The 22,543-nt window shown below is 34.1% G+C and overlaps 2 protein-coding genes across 6 annotated transcripts; both read left to right on the top strand.

Annotated features, from left to right (window-relative positions):
* LOC105162111 (fe-S cluster assembly factor HCF101, chloroplastic) lies at positions 1,386–11,551 on the top strand. The gene is made up of 15 exons (XM_011080056.2): positions 1,386–1,591; positions 1,676–1,819; positions 3,888–4,024; positions 4,111–4,161; positions 4,342–4,497; positions 5,610–5,753; positions 5,830–5,972; positions 6,934–7,003; positions 7,132–7,227; positions 7,389–7,478; positions 7,671–7,724; positions 9,103–9,226; positions 9,326–9,450; positions 10,517–10,639; positions 11,201–11,551. The coding sequence occupies exons 1-15, from the start codon at positions 1,390–1,392 to the stop codon at positions 11,267–11,269; spliced, it is 1,728 nt and encodes a 575-aa protein (XP_011078358.1). The 5' UTR covers positions 1,386–1,389; the 3' UTR covers positions 11,270–11,551.
* Positions 13,677–21,458, top strand: LOC105162109 (2-oxoglutarate-Fe(II) type oxidoreductase-like). 5 transcript variants are annotated; one of them, XM_011080051.2, is made up of 12 exons: positions 13,677–13,839; positions 15,543–15,704; positions 16,668–16,863; positions 16,978–17,076; positions 17,675–17,726; positions 18,786–18,907; positions 18,984–19,084; positions 19,165–19,223; positions 19,699–19,755; positions 20,359–20,404; positions 20,827–20,906; positions 21,155–21,458. In XM_011080051.2, exons 2-12 carry the CDS (start codon positions 15,585–15,587, stop codon positions 21,231–21,233), a joined length of 1,011 nt encoding a protein of 336 aa, XP_011078353.1. In that variant the 5' UTR covers positions 13,677–13,839; positions 15,543–15,584; the 3' UTR covers positions 21,234–21,458. The 5 variants fall into 5 exon arrangements, with proteins under 5 accessions (XP_011078353.1, XP_011078357.1, XP_011078352.1 ...); XM_011080055.2 differs by having other exon boundaries at positions 15,539–15,704; positions 16,668–16,812; XM_011080050.2 differs by having other exon boundaries at positions 15,534–15,704.

Raw genomic sequence — 22,543 nt, 5'->3', positions numbered from 1 at the left:
ATGTTAATATTATATTCACAAGAGTTCAAAATTTTTATTTTTCATATAAGATAATCACATCATATTCACCATATAAACATATAAAAAATAATAATTTTCTTCCTTAAAAAGGACTAATTTGATAATTTTATAAAGTTAAGGGACTAAAGTGGTAAAATCAAACTTAAATTGACCATTTTACCCTCCAAAAAGTGAAACTCTAGCCACATTTTCATCGAAAAATAATCTGAGCTGCCAAATTGAGATAAAAACTAAAGTTTAGGGGTGCTAAAGTCAAAAAATAAACTTAAGGGACTAAAATGAATTTAAACAAAAACTTAAGAAACCAAATATAACATTTACCCAGAAAAGAATTATTTATTTTGATTGTAAAAACTTATAAATATTAAAACAATCCTACAAAATTTTTCATATGTAAAATATGTATAATATTTAGTTTGATGTAATAATATGTTTTACATATAAATATTTCATGATACTAATTGTTTAGTATTTATAATATTTCTTAGTAAAATATGAAAAATATAAAGAATTAATTAAAAATAAAAAAAGAAAATAATTAAGGATAATTTTGTTCATTCAAAGAAGTCAAAGGCTGAAATTAGGTCAAAATATTATCTCGCTCTCATTTATAGCGCGTGTAGGCCATTCTCTATTTTTTTAACGGAGAGGGTTTGTCTTTTTGCAGGGTTTATAATTATAAAGGCTTTTTTTAGGCTATTTATTGAACACGAATAAGGTTTTAGCAATTTTTGTATAACACCAGGGGTTATTTTGCAATTTTTCCATTTGAATATATTAAAACTTTAAAGGACTAAATAAAAGAAAGTGTATAGGTGGGGAAAATTAAAATAAGCAACGAAAGGTGTAACTTTATTTAATCCAATATTCAAATAAACTAAAACCCAACTCCAATAATTAATTAATTAAATCAAGCACAATATTTATTTAATTTGTAATAAATTAGTAATAAGTCAATCGAATGTAAACATATATTTTTTTTCAATTTTTTTTGTTAATATTAGTGAATTCAGTCAAAATTTAACGGAGTGACTTATTTGTTAGATGAAAGTAAATATCAAGGGTGTTAATTGTAATTTTCTAAATTACGGGAGGTCTACGTATAATTATACCAAATTTTAGGAGAGGAGAGTCTACTTATCTATAAATAAAATAACTCATTATGGAGTGCAATTAGGTTAATTTTGTCTAGAAATATAATGAAAGTCAGTAAATTAGGGTTTTTAGAATGAAAAATTGATGAAGGGATGGTTTTGATTAATTTCAGAATTCGAGAGGCAAATTCACTAATAATGAAACGTTAGGGACAAAAATATATAAATTCTACAAAAAACAAAAGCCAGAGAAAAGAGAGAGTGGAGTTTGCAAATGGAGAGTCTGACAAGAAGATTACATGCCACCCGTACACACAAGAGCGAAAACGTGAGGCCCCAATTCTCTGCTCAAAAAGGCTTGATTTCTCTTCCACAAACACACATACACACGCACAACGGAAGAAAAATGCAGCTTCTTCACGCTCCGTTTTCTTCTACTCGGGCGCTTCACTGCTCCATATCGCAGTCAAAAGAGAGTGAGTTTCTTTATATTCAGTATCTGTATATTGAGAACTCCATTCTCCACTCAGAAGCTAAGATCAGTTCTTGTACTCACGTAGGACCTGTGCATGTCGCTGGTAAATCTCTGCTTGAACCCGTTACTGCTACGTTATTTACATCTAAAAGACATTTGAGGCGAGCATGGTATTCGTATAAGGATTCAGGATGTAGTTCAGTCACACCTAAAGCTGCTCCATCCCAAGGTGAACTTCTTCTCTGATTATTATGACTGCCCTTTTCTGAATTTTATACATTCCCTTTGTCCAAGAGCTATGTTACTTCTTTGTGGTCTAATGAGAGAGGAAATTATTATAAGGACGTGTTCTGGCACTATGGCCACATTCTAATAGTGGCACTTGAAAAATATGAAACCTTGGTTCAATTGCATGAGTGTTTCTTTGTTGATGAATTTTATTGAAGCTGCTGCTTTATGAAATCGTGTTGAGTTGTTAATCTGTTCTGTAAAGTAACAGCTGCTATTGACTATGAGAAGGCCTAGTGAAGTTGGAATTTGCCCATTCCAAATGTTTTTCAATGAGAAGTGCAATACCTGCTGGACAACTTGAGAAGGATTGCTAGTGTGTCCATAGCAAGGGCGGAAACTTGATTAGATCATATGGGTCCTAAACATAAAAAGTCTAGATGTGCTACCTACTTCAAGCTTGAGAAATGCATTCTAGTTTGCTTTTGAATTTTCCAATTGCTTTTGGCCTATTGAGCTGCCGCATGGTTTGTGGACAGTACAGGTGGTCTTTAATAAATTGGACAAGGTTTACAAAAAGGAGATTGAAGGAAAGTTTAGATATGCCCAAGAAGTGGAAAGGACAGGGGAGAAAGAATGAGACTGGAAAATAGATAATCTGGGGAAAGGAAAGGCAGTATGGAAAGTGAGCTGATTATTAATATGGAAATGAAAGATTTTAATAGCTGTTTGAAAGGGTCAGGGTGTATTACGGACTAAACTATCCGAACAAATCAAGGGAGGTTTTTGCTGTTTGTTCATTTGATTTCCTTAGAAATATTTTCCTTCTCCTGCACTTGTATTCAAACAAGGACTTAAAGATTTGAATTGAAGTCTTTCATATGTCCAAAACAACTACTGGTTTACTCTGTTACATGAGTATGTTAGTGTTTGTTTTCGCAATATACCAGCTAGTATTATTCTTTGATATACCTCCTACCCAGTCAATTGCATGGGAAAAAATCGTGCATACTGGAAGAGTCTGCATTACATTTTACCGCTTAGATCTAGCTTCCATTACTCATGATTGAGATGAATGCTAATGTTCATCATCTTCTCATCAGTTGATTGTATATGTTAATAAAACTATTTGTTATTTAACAAGGAAAGTTTAGATATGCCCAAGAAGTGGAAAGGAAAGGGGAGAAAGAATGAGACTGGAAAATAGATAATCCGGGGAAAGGAAAGGCAATATGGAAAGTGAGCTGATTATTAATATGGAAATGAAAGATTTTAATAGCTGTTTGAAAGGGTCAGTGTATTACGGACTAATCTGTCCAAACAAATCAAGGGAGGTTTTTGCTGTTTGTTCATTTGGTTTCCTTAGAAATATTTTCCTTCTCCTGCACTTGTATTCAAACAAAGACTTAAAAATTTGAATTGAAGTCTTTCATATGTCCAAAACAACTACTGGGTTACTCTGATACATGAGCATGTTAGTGTTTGTTTTCGCAATTACCAGTTAGTATTATTCTTTGATATACCTCCTACCTAGTCAATTACATGGGAAAAAATCGTGCATACTGGAAGAGTCTGCATTGCATTTGACCACTTAGATCTAGATTCCATTACTCATCATTGAGATGAATGCTAATGTTCATCATCTTATCATCAGTTGATCATATATGTTAATGAAACTATTTGTTATTTAACACTAACTTGTACAGGTTTACTTGGGAATATAGCTTCTGCTTATTTGCTCCTCGGTAGTTTTAAGTAATACTTTGTCAAAGATTTGTAGGAAAGTTCCTGGACTGCCTTAGCAAGGAAGATGGAAATCTTCTTGCATATCGCATTAGAGTCTTGGACGAGTTACTGATCATGTATATGTAACAATAATTTGCAACCCTTATGAGCATCACTGTTTGGAGATACTTTGTTTAGCAAATCAACTGTTTTTATGTTTGTATATCAGATTACCTGGCTTAAGAAGCACGTCTTGAAGCTGATTGCTTTTACCTCAGAAACCACTGCTTATCTTGATATATTTCTGAAAGTTCATCTAATCAAAATAATAATTGCTGCTGCAGTTTCAGAAGTAGCAAGTGGAACAGCTGAGACTGATGTCCTAAAAGCCTTGTCCCAGATAATTGATCCAGATTTTGGCACTGACATCGTCTCATGTGGGTTTGTGAAGGATCTTAAAGTCAGCGAGGAGTCAGGAGAGGTCTCTCAAGAAATTGGATTTGAATGAGTTCTTCAATTACATATGGAGATAAATGCCTCATCCGTCATTCTCACTTTGAATCTCAGGTTTCATTTCGGTTAGAGCTCACAACACCAGCATGTCCAGTGAAGGATATGGTATATAAAACACAATCACTAGTGACATTCTTTCTTCTCACATTCTCCTTGAGTAGCATCTTCACTCAGCTAGATCTTTCTAATACAAAATGATAGAGGATAAATTTTTTGTCTTCTTGGTGAATACTGTAAATCCTATTTAAGAAATGATCTGCTAAACTCGGATATATAACCTTGCAGTTTGAGAAGAAGGCTCATGAGGTAGTGGCAGCACTTCCCTGGGTCGAAACGGTCAAGGTGACCATGTCTGCGCAACCAGCGAGACCTGTTTTTGCTGGTGAACTCCCAGCAGGTCTACAAACAATATCAAATGTGGTGGCTGTTTCTAGTTGCAAGGTAGCATGTCTCTGTACTTAGTTCCAGTATATGCCTGAAATATGTTATCAGCTTTACTTTTATTTTCTCTTGTTCTTTCCCTTTGGCCTTCTCCTTTTTTCGCTCTATCTTTATCTACAAATAGGTGTGATAATGTTGTGAACATAAAGTTCATGGAGGATGCGGAGTTGTTTGTGATTTGTTTTCCATTGCTCATCAGTCATTTAGTTTATCTAGCAGAAAATGATAAGATGGTGGGCTCGTTCACATAAAACCTATTAGATCTACTCATGATGGATCTTAAATCTGGATAGGATTCAGAATACCAAAATTGCACATAGTAAAGAGTGATAAAGAAAATAGGAAAGACATGATTATTTGGATTTAGTGACTTCTTAAAACTACATGAACCTCACTCTAGGAAACCCTAACATCCCCATAAGAAAATAGAGACTCGATTTATCTCCTTTAGTGTGGGATGAAGATGTAACATAGGCTACATAAGCCTATGGATGCCGTAGAATGCGTCTGGAGAGTGCTCAACGTAAAGGAGGGCATTGACAAAGAACTGCCTTTCAATTACCAATTTTGGATAAATTTATTGGATGGATATTGGGTGATTTGGCTGACAAAGAAGATATTGTCTTGTGATAGATGTAGGGGCAAGATATCTCAAAGAGCCCACAACAACCTTCTGCCAATTGTAAAGGGATCACTTCACTGCATACATTTATTTTATTCAAGATTCTTGGTGGTCATTTAGCCATATTGGGGTAGTCATAAGGATGTTGGATACCAGAGTAACTTGGAAAGAATCACAATGTCTTGATGTTGTCTCTAGCTGAAACTTCCGATGAGACAACTATATGGAGGGGACAGGTCCGAACTTCTGAAAGTGTAGCTTTCATATCACCATGTGTGTTAGCACTTGTATGCCTGTATCTAGTCCTTATCAATACTAGCTCTCTAATAGATCTGGCACTTCTATAAAGACACATGTACAATGTATTTATTATTACCTTGAATGTAAGTGATTCAACCAGCATTCTTATGTTGTTTGACTTCAATGTTCATAATTTCTTGGAGGCTGCCCTACAATTTGCGTTACAAAATGATCACTCCAAAAACTGCAGGGAGGGGTGGGAAAATCAACCGTAGCCGTAAACCTTGCATATACTTTGGCAGGTATGGGTGCAAGAGTTGGTATCTTTGATGCTGATGTATATGGTCCTAGCTTGCCAACAATGGTGTCCCCAGAAAACCGGTTGCTTGAAATGGTAATTCACCAATTCTTGCTATAGATTGCCTGTAGCAGTCTGTGTCACCATATCACAGTTGAATGATATCTTGTAGAATCCGGAGAAGAGAACTATCATCCCAACTGAATACATGGGTGTTAAACTTGTATCTTTTGGATTTGCTGGACAAGGCCGTGCAATAATGCGTGGACCAATGGTTTCAGGGGTCATCAATCAACTACTGACTACTACTGAATGGTATGGTGTGTTTCTTGCTGCATCATTAACTAAGTGTATCTTATAAGCTGCTGAGATGTAGTTGTGTTTCCATTAATTTTTGTTTTCTGATTTATGGAACATACTTTGTATCTTTCATGACCTTTCCCCGCTGCAGCTAGTTGTGCTGCATCCCTCCTGCAAAAGATGTCATGGTGGGCTTTTTGTACCAAAAAATAAGTCAATGTTGTGACTGTTTCTTCCAAAATTACCCCATCATTTACCTAGGAAAAGTTTCAAAAGTATTTACAATATCTCTAGTTCGTTTTTAAGGACTTTCCAACTGAAAACATAAAAAATATATCACCTACATAATAACTCAAAAAGGGAAGGGAATGCCTACGTGATTATGGTTAAACTGGGAAGAGTGAAGAACAAATTGCCTTGCAGAATGCTGGCATGATTTCTGTTAGGTCTCTAGACTCTCTGCTTCTTGTCTCCTGTCCATATGTAAGACCTTCCATATTTAAGAAATTACATTACAGCAAGAAATTATTTAATTTCCGTCTCTTTAAATTAATATCGAGTATTTATGAGACATGCTTTCTATCGGAGTAAAATAATTTGGAACAGACATGCTTTCTTTAGGAGTAAAATAATCTGGATATATTTTTATGAATACATGATAACTTCTCAAGTATTTTCAGGAAGTAGGTGAAGTCCAGAAAATGATGATCCTGTTTAATTGTGTATCAAGGGTTAACTTAATACCGATATTCTCACAGTTAAAATGTTTTTACATTGTGTGGCTACTCTTTCATTTATTGTGTTAAAATATAGTCCAATCCTACTGTATGCATCCTGACCTGGAGAACCTAATTAGTTATCTTCACGTACCTGGAAGAATTCTGTACTTGATTTCAAGTATCACTGTAAATTGTATTTCGTCCATTTGATCATCTATTGCATATTCTGACTCAAGTTGTATGTTCCTATTATATAGGGGTGAACTTGACTACCTCGTCATAGACATGCCCCCTGGAACGGGTGATATTCAACTTACATTGTGCCAGGTGTTCTTTTGACGCATCTCCTAGTTTATGATTAATGAAGTTGATGTGTTTCCTTTCGGTATACTTTATGCAGTTATTACTAGTTCCTAATGACACTCATAATTAACTGAGGTAGATTAAACTTTCAGGTCGTCCCATTAAGTGCGGCTGTTATTGTTACCACACCTCAGAAGCTAGCATTCATAGATGTTGCCAAAGGAGTCCGCATGTTTTCTAAGCTAAAGGCCTGTTTCTTGTATCCTATCACTTCTTTTCCATCCATTTGAACTATAAAATTGACTTTTCTATTGAAATCAATATGGGAGTGACACATAAATTAGATACCATTATACCAAAACTGTTTTAGTCTATCTCGCGCTACATTTGAACTGTATTCTTTGTACAGGTTCCTTGTGTTGCAGTGGTTGAAAACATGTGCCATTTTGATGCTGATGGAAAACGATATTATCCATTTGGCAGAGGTTCAGGTTCTCAGGTTTTTCTAATGCTTCAATATCTTGCACATGTTTAACCTACCTTTTGGTGTACTTAAGAAACTAACATGTCATGAGTAAAACCCTCTCATGAAACATTGAGAATAGTAGTTAAATACATGTAAACAATATGAGAAGTTTCCATACATATCTTTTGCAAATATAGCTTGCTCATTCAAAATACATATCTGCAGGTTGTCCAGGAGTTTGGGATCCCCCATCTATTTGAGCTTCCTATCAGACCAACTGTGAGTTGCTCTCATGATTGTGTAAATAGTGTAGATATACTCAGATAAATTGGATTTCATTTCTTAAAATTAGAGTATGAGTGCATTTCCCTGAAGAAAATTTCTCTACTTTAAGGCTTATTAGCAAGCTGTTCACCATCAGATGTTGTACGTCCTCCTCCATGAACTAGAACTTGTATATGATGACATATAATGCAACTGCCCTGAATGTCAGTATTCTCATAAAGTATTGATGTGCTAAGGGGACAAAAGATTGAGTATTCAATTGTAACTCGTAATTGGAGTTTCTTATAAAAGAAAAAAGATGAGGATTCTTTCAGTTATTCTTTTCTGACTTCTTTCCTTTCTGTTTTTAACTGGAGTATTTCTTCACAATGTAAATAAATCGCTCGTAGAACATAAGCACAATGACAAATGTCCCATTATGATATCTGACTCTGTAACTCTAATAAGGTGTCATAACATGTCTTAAGATTTTACATTCACTCTTGTGTTTGTCTTTGCGTGGTATCATTTTTAGTTGGATTTGAAATCTTTTTAATACAAGTGTTTACTTCACTTGACATGGTCAAAGGAATACTGGAAAGGATGAGTCCATTGTTTTATATCTTCCCTTTCATTTGATGTCAATAGTTTAGACTCCGTAAAGAATGCTGCAAATGATTTCATTTTTGAGATGCCAATTTAGTTGTATACTGTAAAATTTATTAATATTTTAAATATTTTCAAATGCTTATAGTCCCCACGTAGCTTATCTCAGAATCCTTCTCATTTTTGTTTCCATTTTGCTTGATCTCTGCTTGTTTTAGATGAAGATGCTTGAGCTTAATGAAAATCATCCATACTAGCTAAGTAATTGGATATTTTATGTGCTTTATGCGTTAAATTTCACAAAATTAACCTCTAAAACATTGAATTATCACTGTGCTAGGTTCGATGTGCTAATGTCATATTCCATCATCTTGAAATAAACATCAGCATGTTGTGCATTCCTTGTAGTGATAGGCTTGTTACTAGTAATGAGAAACTTTTTGGGATACTTCACAACTTGAAACATTTTAACGAATACAGGAGTTGCTATTAGTTGTTCCATCTGCATGACAATAAAGTCTGTTCTACATCTAGTATCAAGCACATTAACCCATAAATAACCATATTAATAGGTTATGCAACATGATTTGGATCAGAGTGCAGGGTAAACAATATGTTCCTTGTACTATTAGACTAAATCAAGGGACCACAAATAACCATTCTGCTCTATTGATCTTCCAACTTAAAGTGACAATTACCTGTCATTTTCTATTTGAAAATATCAAACATATTGAAATTAATACATCAAAACTATCCGCATTTCTGACATAAGGTGATTGCTTGACAGCTATCAGCTTCTGGAGATAGCGGAGTACCTGAAGTCGTGGCTGATCCTCAAGGTGAAGTTGCGAGAGCATTTCAAGATTTGGGTGTCTGTGTCGTGCAACAGTGTGCCAAAATCCGCCAACAAGGTAGCTTAATATTTTGGTTCATTAGTCAATGAATGATATTCTCTCTATTCATGAGTCCATGGCTACCGATCTAAGGCTTGTTATGCTTGTATGGTGCAGTCTCAACAGCAGTCACTTATGACAAGTCTATGAAGGCAATCAGAGTCAAAGTACCTGAATCAGATGAAGAGTTCTTTTTGCACCCTGCAACTGTGAGGCGAAATGATAGATCAGCTGAAAGTGTGGTATGGCAAAAATCTTGACATTTGAATCTTTGAAGTGATGAATAATGAAACACCTAGTGGCATATCAGCAAATTTGACAACTAAGATTGATTGTTGCGAACATGAATTTTAAGGTACTTGTGTGCATGTTAAGTTAAGAATGGTCACATCTGTCAATTATGCATTTATAGTCCTTGAAACGACAACCGTTACCAGCCAAAAGTTCTGAAAGCCAGTGGATATTACTACTAAAATTACTTCTCAGAAGAAAGCTTTTATGGATACAGCATGCTTTTACAGTATACTCTGGTAATTGACTGATACATCAAGTATATTGTTTTGGTGATTGAAAGGCCAAGTGTGCTTTCCCCAGACACACGAATGTAACTGGAATATGATGTAAACATTAATAATAAAACTGATAAGCTGACTCCCTTAGCAGACTTTAACCATTTTCTTTCCTAAAATAGTCCATTAGTTTTTCCCTAGTGGCTTTTACCCAAAATTGAGCTCCATTCTGGTTTCCGCTTTAATGATGCTTTATAAGAACAATTCTATTGGATCCTTCTGTACCTATATATTTGTTCATCAAGAGTGTACCAGGAGGTGGTGGGGAAGTTGATATTATTTCGTTGCATTAAACAATTTTAGGCTGATATGTGTAATTTTTATGCAGTGTGCACATACCCTATGTCATAATCGTAGTTTGGGTTTACTGAATGAGCATCAACCAATTGGTCAAACTTTGTCCTGAATTGCTGTCGATGTAACCGAACATATATAGCTCTATAAAGATATACTTTCAGTAAGGAATTTTCAGTCTCCTGAGGAAAAAGAAAACCACAAGTTTAATTAAAGAAAAATAATAAAGCCCTTGACAATACCGTCAGATTTAGCTCCAGAAAGGGATCAGATTGAGATGTTGATAGACTGATTTCCTATAATAATAAATAGAGTCAATGATGACTCTGCCGTGGGAAGAGCCGCTTCCTGTAGCCATTGCTGTGGATCCAACTGTCAAAAACTCTGGATCCATCATAGAGCTACCTGTACCTTTCGTTGAAGCTTTTGTTGCTGGTCCAAACAGGATGAATGGACTGGTGAGCAGAAACTACAGTATGCCGACATCCCTGAGGACATTGAACCTGAAGAAATTCGGCCAATGGGGAATTATGCTGTATCAATAACATGGCCAGATGGTTTTAACCAGGTATTTTATTTATCATTCCAGTTGTCACTTACCAACTATCAGCATTTAAAAACTATTTCTGTTAAATGAACATTCATGCTAGAGCTTTCCTAAGTAGGCTGGTTGTGATTTCTTAAAAGATGTATGTATGTAAGGATTAGGGACTTGTTTAGCTGCCAACCTTACCATTAGGTAAAGTAAAACTCTCATTGTTAGCGATCAAACATATTAGCAATATCAATTGTTGTTCAACATTTCAGTGGTGGCGCTAGAGAGTTGGTGAACCATTGCTTAAGATACATGTAACTAGTCACGAGTTTTAGTTATAACCACTGGAAAGCCAGTTAGCTGATAACCTATTGCAAAAGCTTGGGAACCTAAAAATGGGGTAATGAGAGATGCTTGCGACCTTAATTGTCAGCTACAGGGGATTAGGCTAATATCTATTGTTAATTACATGATAAATGGTAGGTTGTAGCCGCTTATCATTGCTTTTGATTGCATCTAATGGTAGTTTGCAGGGCTATATTCATTTTCATGGTAATGCTTCAGGCTCAACACATTTGGTTCTTTCTACTGCAGATCGCTCCTTATGATCAACTGCAAATGATGGAGCGTTTGGTTGATGTTCCTCAGCTTCTGCATCAATAAAACATCTTTGATGACACTCAGAAGTCGCGCTCATTGGTTTTTCTGGAATTTATCTAAAGTTTACGGTTGTGGAGAATCTCTCTGGGTTCCTTTGTTGATTCACTAAATTCTTTTTTACACTTTGAGCGGCATCAATAACTCAAGTATACTGCAGAAGCTCATATTTCATTCCTTCATTCAGGCATAGGCTGAACTTCAAGTTGTATATAGATATAGTTTAAAGATGCTCTTAACAGTGGTTACTGCAATCAAAGAAAATTAATGTTACAAATTTTCATATTCTTTAGGTTGCATTTGGTTTTATTCTTGGGCTCTCCTCAGACAGTACAAGACCTATCCGATGTTTGGAAGAAGTTTTGCTAGGCATGAACACCAGCGAAACATTTTTAAAATCCCAATCTGCAGAAAAAAAATTGTGCTATTTTGCAAAATGGCTAAAATGCATAAACGTTGTCTATGTTTTAAAAAGTCCGTTAAAGATCCTCATGTATTTTAAAAATAGGTGAAAAATCCCTTTCTGTTTTTTTAATGTAGCTCAATTGCTCTTCTCCGTTAAATCGTGTTAAAATTTTCATAAAATAACCGTTATACCCTTACTTAGTATATATTATTTTTTATTTTACTGATCGTTTGCTCTTTTTTGATTAAATAATGATCGTTCGATCTAATCGATTAATTCAACCGTGAGATTTTAAAAATGAAAGGACTGGATTCAACAAATTATCTAACTTATATTATATATAAATAATTTTAAATTATAAAAAAAATATTATTATTATATATTAAAAAAACTATAAAAAAAAAAAAAAAAACCTAACTACCCACCCCCATCGCTGCCTACCATATATAAATAATTTTAAATTATAAAAAAAATATTATTATTATATATTAAAAAAACTATAAAAAAAAAAAAAAAAACCTAACTACCCACCCCCATCCCCAGGCTGCCTACCCCCTCCCTAACAATTTAAAATATATAATTTATTAAGGATAATTTTACATATAATTAAAATAATGGAGGGGAGAAGCATACATTTGACAATTAGCCCAAAACTGAAAAATAACTCTCCGCAGCGCAGGCAAATGCGTCTCCTATCATCTATTGGAGCGCTTCCTGCGGCAACTACACTATTCGAGGTTAGGGTGCTGGAGGTCTGAAGCCATCCTCACTTGGCCCAATTCCTATTATCTCTATCTTGATTCCTGAAGTGGGTCTCTGTTCATATTCTCCGAAGCTTCCCATTATGTTGTCCCTCTACCATAATTTCCTCGTTTGCCCCAGAGTTTCCCACTCGGGATCGCATTTGCATCCTTAGAATTGAGGTTGTAAGTTTTCCACGTACGACGCCAAGTTGATATTGAACAGAAATAAATTTACACAATAATCTAATTAAATAAGATAAAATGATTTATTTAATATACAAGACAATTACAATCACTGAAACATAGCAGACTTCCCTTTACAACTGAAGGACTTTCCAATACACTTAAATAAATGCCCATTGCAGAGGTTCTACTTTCCAATCTTTCATCAACCTATTCCCATCATAGAAAAGAGAGGTGATATTTATACTATCGATCTATAAAAAATACAACGTGATCCATTACAATCCTGCTTTTTCCCTCCAAATTCTGCTAAAAATGAAAAGTTCGTGAGGATTTAAAGGTATAATTTCCCTTGATCCCCTTTAATATCTTTAATCCCAACTATCATGCTTCAATTCTATGACTCTTGCCCAAATACCCCAATTTTAGCATAATTCTCATGATTTTAGCCCTATTCTTGATACTTAATATTCTTGTAGTACATAGAGTTGACTTTGTATTCTTTCAACATGACTTTTTTCTCCATTTTTCAGTAACTTCTTATAATATATTTTTTTTTATTCAATTAAGATAAAATAATGATATTTTTAAACTTTAATCAATTGCGTCACACACATTAATTTATTTTAAAGGAAAATCAAGAAATATGTTGACCATTCGGGCTTTTTAAGTAAGCTGAACAACTCCCGCTAATTCATATAAAAGTTTATTCTTTAAAAAAATTATAAGTTCAGAATTTTTTAAAAATCCTATAATAAATAATTATCAGAGCCCGATCGATATAAGAAAAATTAATTATAATATTTTTAAATTTCTTTCACACGTGTCATTTATTCTAGTAACAAAATAAAAGTACATTATATGATGATTATATGTGTGTTTTATTCATTTGGGATTTATTGGATAACACAAAATCTTGGAAGGGTGCTTGAATTTTGAGAAGAATATATTAAAGTTGAAATTAGAATTGACTAAACTAATTGGGGGGATCAAAATTTTCCCAAAAGAAATATACTTTCCTTCTTGTCCTTTTTTTTCTTTTTTTTTGGAGGAAATATACTTTTAATATTGCCCAAATAGGTATAAGCAGCAAATGAAGGGGAAAAAAAACAAAGAGAGAAAAAAGAAAGAAGGGGAAGAGAAAGGAGACAAGAAAAGTGAAAGAACAAGGGAAATCTTATCCTTTTTCACTAAATTCACTAAGAGATGTGAAATTCATACTTGCCACAGCTGTGATTAGTAAGGTATCTTATTTGTAATTTGTTTGTTAGATTTTTGAGTTTGGGTTTATATAGAATTTGGGGAAAAAGATGGATTAAGTGGACAAGTAGTAGCAGGACATTTTCCTGTATCAGTTAGCTTCTGTATTTTGTGTTATCTTCACTTTCACAACTTTATTTTAATGATTCTTGTGGCGTTGGAAATTTCTGTGTGTCGGCTAAAACTTTGTGCTTTTGGTTACAAGCTAGTTCCTTTGTTCAGATGATCAACTTGAATAAAAGTTTTTGTTGCAGTTCAGACCATGCTGTATTGAAATCTTAGTAACTTACAATCTATAGGTCCAATTTGTGTAATTCTTGTGGGACTTGAAACTAGAGCGATATTAGAGGGTGTGGGTGAAATGGTACTTATATTGGATGTATCAAATTTTGGGGAGAATTGTGAAGTCAGTACATAGATGCTTTCTTGTTATATGAACTTAACAGTGATGTAAGTATTTGAATTTTATTCTTATGAATTGAATAGAATTTCAAAATGAATCAACATTTGAAATATCATTAGGAGCCGGAAGTGTTGGAAAACACACTAGTGACAAGCTAAGACCTCATATTATCTAGGATTTCTATAAGTAAACAATTAGCATTATGTCCTAATTCCCTGTATATGTATTAATTCCTCTGCATTTTACTTTTATATATGAAGCCCAATTTGTGCTAGAAGTAATCTACTGGGACTTGTATAGTTGATTTGGGATTCGATTTGAATGAATATGATGTGAAAGTGGAAGCAAGAGAAGGAAGTGTATAGCTATGTTCATGTTTTGAATAAAAATGTTTCCTCGTGCTTGTAAATGATGTTGTGATGAAGTGGAATTAATTTCTTAAAAGAATGGTGATTAATGAATTGTTAGGATGATGAAAAATGAAAAATGTGCATGAAGACCCCTTTATGTGGCCTCGAATGGTTTTTGTGGATGATAAATGGCCTCTATGACTTTGTGTGGAATATAAATGGCCCAAGAAGGCTCTGCGTGATTATAAATGGTTCTCTCAATGGGTAATAAATGGCATTGCTTTCTGTCGATCATAGCCAGCTCTGGAGGCTTTGTATGGATTATAACTGGCCCGAGAGGCTCCTGTGGAGAATAAATGACCTCAGTGGCTGTGTGTGGATTATAATGGGGTGGTGGTGATGAACTCATGGTAGAATATCATGTCTACTCTCTTGTAAGCAAATCATTAAATGATGATGCATTTGATTGTGTCAGCATGATTATGAAACAACTTATGAATTTGTGTAATTTTGTTGGCATTCGATGGAAAGGAACTAATGAGTAAACCCAACATGTGGTGTTTATAAGTTTTTTTATAAATTGTATTAATGGATTTGTATAGATAATATTGATTATTTGAGGTGCAATTCATTCATTTTCTAATAGTATTAGGTGTAGAATTTGTGGTATCCACACATTTTAGCTTGGTCCAAGGTGGTATTCGAGTCAAGTTTGGCCAGTATGCATTTTACTCCTTGCGTATCATTATGAATAATGCTCATTTACATGAGAAACATTAGTTGTAAAATAAAAGTTATGGTGGTATATAAACTATTAGTAGAATTATACTTTGTTATGTTTGATAAATAGGGCTCATGTGGATGAACTGAGGAGTGAACATTTTGTGGTGATGGTTATATATATACATATTTATATATATTTTAGTGCAGACAGGTTTATACTCACTATAACAAGAATAACACGCAACCAAAGAAGATGGAGAATTCTAGCAACGGAAATGATCAACAGGTTCCAGGAACCACCAATATCTCAGTTCTGAATTGCATTGATCTCTCGAGCCCTGATATTCAGTCCTCTGTTTCCCTCCTTAAACAGGCAACCCACTTCTCCTTCTCTTACTTTTTCCTGCTCGAATTATTGCTATGTAAACATTTTTTATTTGTGTGTATTTGTATTTTGAGTACTGATGGATCAGTTGGATTGTAGGTATTAGGTCTTGGGTTAAGTTTCTTTATTTGCAGATAAGATTTGCTAGAATTGGTTATTAATGCACTGATTCTTGTGAAGAACATACATTATCTTTCAGTCAACTGCCGCCCCCACGTGTGTTTATGTTGATATGAAAGAATTTTGAGCCTGTGAATAGTTTGAATTAAAAAACAGGAAGGCAGTGGTCAACCTCTGCAAATTAATTATGCATATGTAATTTCCACCAGTTGTTCATCAGTCAACTTAACTTTTTCCTCTCTGAGTGAAGTTTTGCTATCTCAATTTCAGTTTTTCGCGACCTGGGGCTGTAGCATGCTTCAGGGGTTATAATATTAAATAACTTAGTGTTTTTATCTAAAAGATATTTTATGGTAAATACTATGTTTTGAAGTTCTGTTATAATTTAAAATAAATTTATTTCTTTAGTTAAAAGGGAACATTCACTTTTTGCTTTAGCAAATTGGACAATAAGAAGTGAATGAAGATGTATACAACAAGAGAATGTGATACCAAACCACATCAACCTATAGGGTGTATTGAGTATGATATGTGTATTTTGTTAAATGGCAAGAGGCCTTGATTTCATTTAAGATCTTTCTGTCTTATTTTTGGTTTTATGCCTAGGTGGAAGATCTACAAACTGAGAAGACATAAGTTCTGTAGTATTTATCTGTACTAGATTTAACGTTAGATTTGGCCAACTGGTTTTATTATTCTTTTATACTAACTAGTCTCTTAATATGCCTTTCTGGACGTGTTGAATGGCTACTTTACTTTAACCTGCCCCCATTTTCTCATCTTGCAAGTAATGTTTGATTCTAGTTCCTGAACTTGTACCATGAATTTTAGGCTTGCTTGGATTCTGGGTTCTTCTACGTAACGAATCATGGAATTGAAAAGAAATTCATGGATGAGGTTTTCTCCCAAAGCAAAAAATTTTTTAGTCTGCCCATGGAAGAAAAGATGAAGCTTTTAAGGAATGAGAAAAATCGAGGTTATACTCCTGTTTTTGATGAACATTTGGACCCTGTCACTCAGATACATGGTTTGTGCTGTCACTGGTTCATTTTTTTTAATGTTTTTTATCTTATTTACAAAGTGCAGGAAAAGTTCATTTACAATTCATATTTCCTACTGAGATTCTACATTGACATTTCAGGGGACTATAAGGAGGGATATTACATTGGCGTTGAAGTATCTGAAGATGATTCGGATTCACAGAAACCATTCTATGGGCTGAACAAGTGGCCGCGTGCAGGTAGATTTAGAAAGAAAGTGATCTTATGAAGAAAAACTGGTTTGAACCATAGTTGTTACATGCCCAAGGTAAATGAAGGTGCCAATATCTTCAGGCAGTTAAATGCATGCACAAGGAGAGGAGTCAAATGAAGCACAAAAATAATTTTTTTACAACATTTTTTAACAACAAACATTTATTAGCCAATTTAGGACATAAATAAAAAGACTGAGAATGTAGAGAACTTAGTAGAGTGATTCTATCAGCTACACTGCATAATGGAACCAATTTAGTCAGCTAAAATAATATGATTTAGCCAAACCCACCATATGACACATATTCATGCATATAACTTGCAAGCTATTACAAGCAAGCATTCCAGATCCCTACCAAAGTTAGTAATGTGTTCTTTGCACCTTAACGAAACAGCGCAGGGCTTTAAGAAAAGCACAAACCTCAAAGAAAAAGTTGTCCACTAGCATTTCACGCTGCTTCTTGCACCTAGGAATGCACAGCTTCACCTTTGACAACTATGGTTTAAATTGGACTGTTCTAGATTATCCAAGTTGATTATTACAAAAATGTTTCGTACTTATCGAGTTCTTTGGATGGCTAAAAGATATCTTGCCCACATGGAGGGAAACTATGGAGAAATATCATCAGGAGGCACTGTAAGTTTTATATTGCCTATCATTTATGATAGTAGCAGAGACATTTCCATGCAATTTCTCGATGTGAATCCTTCATCAATGCAGCTAATCAAGTTATTTATTTATTTTTCCTTATATCTATAGTGCTTTATTGTCCTTGGACATTTTTGGGATTGCTAAAATTGAAAGTGAGAGAAAATGTTTACTAGTTTATTACAGCTTGCCTGCCACTTTTGGAAATTCAAACACAGATGATGCATATGGTTTTTCATGTTTTATTGTTTTGAAAGGCAGATTGGGATATCGCACTTTGATACTCATTTTGGTTGTCTTCTTTCCCAATCCTATGCTTTTATATTGGCAGGCACCCTAACTGTTCACTTATTCCTTTTGGGAGTTTTTAAGATTTATCCTCTTGTTCTAGCTACAAGGACAAACTAGCTGGCAAAACAGAATGAAGAACTGATATTTTCTTATGAGATATGAATTAGTTGAACTCATCTCAACAAAATCTCATCACCTAAATGCCTTAGCATATGTTTCCATTTCCTTTAGTGCAAGAACCTTTTGTGACAGCCTCATGGTTCATGAAATTTTTGATAGTGAGGCTTTAAGTTAACATTATCCTGTTAGAGTACATAAATGCTTTTAGAGACTGTCCTCACACTGATACTTTCATTATAAGGTGGCCTCATTTGGTTTATAGTAAGTTAGTAGTTAAACAAATTTTGCTTTTTGCACCAGATAATATTGTATATAAAGTCTAATGGATTTGACATATGCAAAAAACCAATATTCTTTCCATTATCACATGGTATAACAATAGCATGATGTCACTAGTATTTCTGAAGAGGTTTTCCAAGATAGAAGGAAGTGATTGATACATATTGTCATTTTCTTAAGAATGAAGATTGGTGATACAGTATTGTTCAAATATTTCTATAATTATCCTACAAAGAGTTTAAAACTTGGTACCTGTTTTCTTTATGATCACCAGCCTCTAGTTTCCTGTAGATGAAATTCAGTGCAATTAATTTTTCGGTTCATGTCATTCGTCCTTCAATTTGTTGATCCCCACAGAGAGGTAGCCAGAAAAGTTTCACGGTTGATAGCCCGTGCACTTGAACTAAATTTTGACTATTTTGATCATCCTGAAATGCTTGGAAAACCTATTGCTACTTTACGGCTGCTACACTATGAAGGTATTGAGATTTAACCAAGACAGATAGCATTTCATAATTGATATGTTCTTGTTTTAAAAGTGCTTAACTACCACAGATCGAGCTTCTGAGCCTGATAAGGGAATATTTGGAGCTGGTGCACATTCTGATTTTGGTTTAATTACCCTTTTGGCAACAGATGATATCGTTGGTCTTCAGGTCTGCACAAGAGAAAATCTTTGATGTGCCTTCTTTCCCATTTTACTCAAGTTACATAAGAAAATTTCCAATATTTGCAGATATGTAAAAACAGAGATGCCAAGCCTCAGGTCTGGGAGTATGTACAACCACTGAAAGGGTGTGGCTTTTGTGATCTGTATATTTTTGACTTCCCGGGCAGAATTTTGTATTAGTTTGAAGGTGTTTCCGACACCAATTATTCATGCATAATATGATTTATTGTTGACTACATTCAATCTTTAGCTTTGCATGAAAATACTCATATAATCATCCAATTACTTGTGCAAAGATGTTTTTCTCTAAATGCGGCAGTCCTTTGTTCTTGACTTAAGGAATCGATTCAAATATAGAAACGGTTGTGTGCCCCAATTGAAACTTGGAAGAAGTAGGTGATCCGATTATGTCTCGGTTTGATCTTCAGGTGTGATTAAGAATGATGCTTGTATAGGTCACCTCTGGCGTCATGTATAGAGGCGTCATGTATAGAATGTGGATATCTGGATTTCAAATGCACCTTCTTATGGTGTCAATTCAGACATTATAAATGCATCAGGCTATGAACTCATTCATTTAATTGTCAATATATTTTTCAGGGCGTTTATAGTTAATCTTGGTGATATGCTGGAGCGATGGAGCAACGGCATTTTCAGGTAGTATACAAGTATATAGAAGTTGATTTGGAGTTTAGTATTACGTACTTGTGCATCACATTAGTCCTATTTCTGTTATATAGAAAGTTGCGTCGTTTGGTTCAGTTGTACTTTTCGTCTTACATTTTCTGGTTTACTAGTTCTTTCCCTCCCTTTTTCAGGTTCCCTAATTTAAAGCTGAAATAATAGCTTGACAGTTGAAACTTTTACCTACTTGGCACCAAAATATTGCAAATATTCTATGATGGTTCCGTGAAAGAATCTTTTAGAAGTAGTGATAGGGGAACATTTGGACTTAGCCCTATTGTCCAGGATAACGATGAATACTCATCTTTCTTATTGCTTGAGCCACTTAATTCTTTTATTTGTTCGCTTACTATACGTATTTTACCAAAAAATATCCAGTCATGGTCTTACTAGCACCTAGGTATAGAACTGCATATTGCTAGTACTTTTTACATACATTGCAAGAAATTCAGTGTTGAATTTCTCTGTAAAAAATCCAGCTATTTCACCTATTTAAGAAAATTACAAATAGTTTACCATCTACTCGTTCAGCTCATACACCGAAGGAATGTGACTTTTTTCTATATCTGAATGCAGGTCTACGTTGCACCGAGTCTTGGGTAACGGCCAAGAAAGATATTCGGTAAGGCTTATAGCTTTTGAAATCTGTTCATGAGACAACTCTTCACGCAAAATCTCTATCTTTAATTTGGGTAATGCTTTCTCTTTTTTTTTTAATTAATCATCAACCATCCATTTAACCAAGCAGATGTAAATGTACAATGATAAAAAATGGGATAATTATATAAACACTGCTTGAGGCCTAGACATGTTACCAATAGAAACCTTCAATTTTGCAAAATTAGACTACATGACTATAGTCATGTTTTATATTACGAATTCCCTGAAAACCAAGGTTGTGGTGAATTCAGTTCCAAGTTTTCATCTAACATTTTCATAGGATGGAAAAGCGGGTAATAGTTATTTCTGACATCCTATGCGCTCTGTATCATCATTAGAAGAGACAGCACGGATGACTCTTGATTTATTTTTCTTCTTGGGCAGATAGCTTACTTTGTTGAGCCTAATCATGATTGCATTGTCGAATGTCTTCCTACATGCCAATCAGAGAAGAATCCTCCAAAGTGAGTACATCAATTATCAACTGCTCTTGTATTCCTTAAACTCCTACCCCTTTTTTCTCACAGCTGATACTGGACCTAAGTTGCAGCTTTTTGCCAAAACATTGTATTTTATGCAAAATGCCGTTGCTATTTCTAATGAAACATTTAGCATGAGACGGATTGTCTGGAAGATATAGCTACTTCAAAAAGCATCTCTTTTGACTCTGTAATTTCAGACTCTTACTGGTGTCAATGTGATGCTTTTCTAGGTTCCCTCCAATCAAATGCCAAGATTACATGCTTCAGAGGTATAAAGATACGCATGCAGATCTGAACTCCTACAAATGATTGAAGTGTAATTCATGAACAGGATGCTCTTCTAACGATGGTGGCGATACCATCTGAAGGAGAAGCGGATGAACACAATGACTTTATCAGAATACACATCACACACCACACTTGTATATAGCAACCAAACCTATGAACTTGTATATTGGATTGACATTCTACTACAGTTTCTGCATCTTGGGAGATTGATGATTGGTAAAAGAGTGCTTGTAGCTTCTGATTCAATGTAGTATTTTCCACTGGTAAATATCTAATAACTAGCAATGGTAGCTTTAAACAAAGGGCATCATGATACTCTCTAGAGGTTTCTTCCTGAATATGCTGCACTGTGAAGTTGGAATATGAAGCTAACATGTTAACATTTAGGCTGACCTTTGGGATCCAACTCTTTTGGTAGTATTTAATTCTCAAAGACAATTTACAGGTGACTTTGTATAATAGCTTATTGGTAATCGTACGTTGTACATGCCTGAAATTGTATCCTAATTGGATTGCTTGAACGGCCTTAGATATAAATTGATATCAACCATTGATCTAAATACGAAAAGATCTTGATCATTGACTTATTTATTAAATTTCAACTGTTGATTTATATATAAAATAAGATCTAAAGGTTCATGTTTAAGGACGTAAAAGTCATTTTGAAGGTAAAATTTAAGCAAAATCGCCCATATGAACACTCCATGGTATAAGGGAATATTTTACTTCTTTTTTAGAAATACAAAGGGATAAATTGAGACTTTTTTTTGTAGGGTTAAATTGCTATATTTGAATAACACAGGGGTGGGATACATTTTGCCCTTTAAAAATAGGCATGCACAACTAAAATAATTTTAAATACAAATTTAAAAACGGCTTATAATTATTAACAGTAGATTTATAATCAGTTGATTTTTATTTTTCTAAATTAATGGGAATTTTATCCATTTGTTTTGAATTTGAAGAATCAGTACTATTAAAAGAAAATTCACACCAACTTTTAAATATTGGAATTTATCCCTTATTTTATTTTTATTCTTTTAAAAAAATTTGATCGGGTTAGTAATTTCAATATTTTATAATTATATTTTTTCTTTTTGTTATTAACTACCCATTGCTTTATATTTCTCTATCATCTTACCACATTTATTATGATTTATAATTATAATTTGTTCTTTTTATAAATTTTTTTATTTTTTTATCATCTCACATTAAAATTTTTTTGATGCGTCTAAGAATTGCGTGAAACGATAACTAGTTATTTAGAGACGGAAGAGTAATTGAAGAATTTTTTTGTACAGAAAAATATTAATGAGAGTAGTATATTTCAA

This window comes from Sesamum indicum, linkage group LG5 (assembly GCF_000512975.1).
Source record: "Sesamum indicum cultivar Zhongzhi No. 13 linkage group LG5, S_indicum_v1.0, whole genome shotgun sequence".
Taxonomy (NCBI): domain Eukaryota; kingdom Viridiplantae; phylum Streptophyta; class Magnoliopsida; order Lamiales; family Pedaliaceae; genus Sesamum; species Sesamum indicum.
Note: the sequence above shows the minus strand (reverse complement) of the source record. Positions and strands in the feature narration are given on the sequence as shown.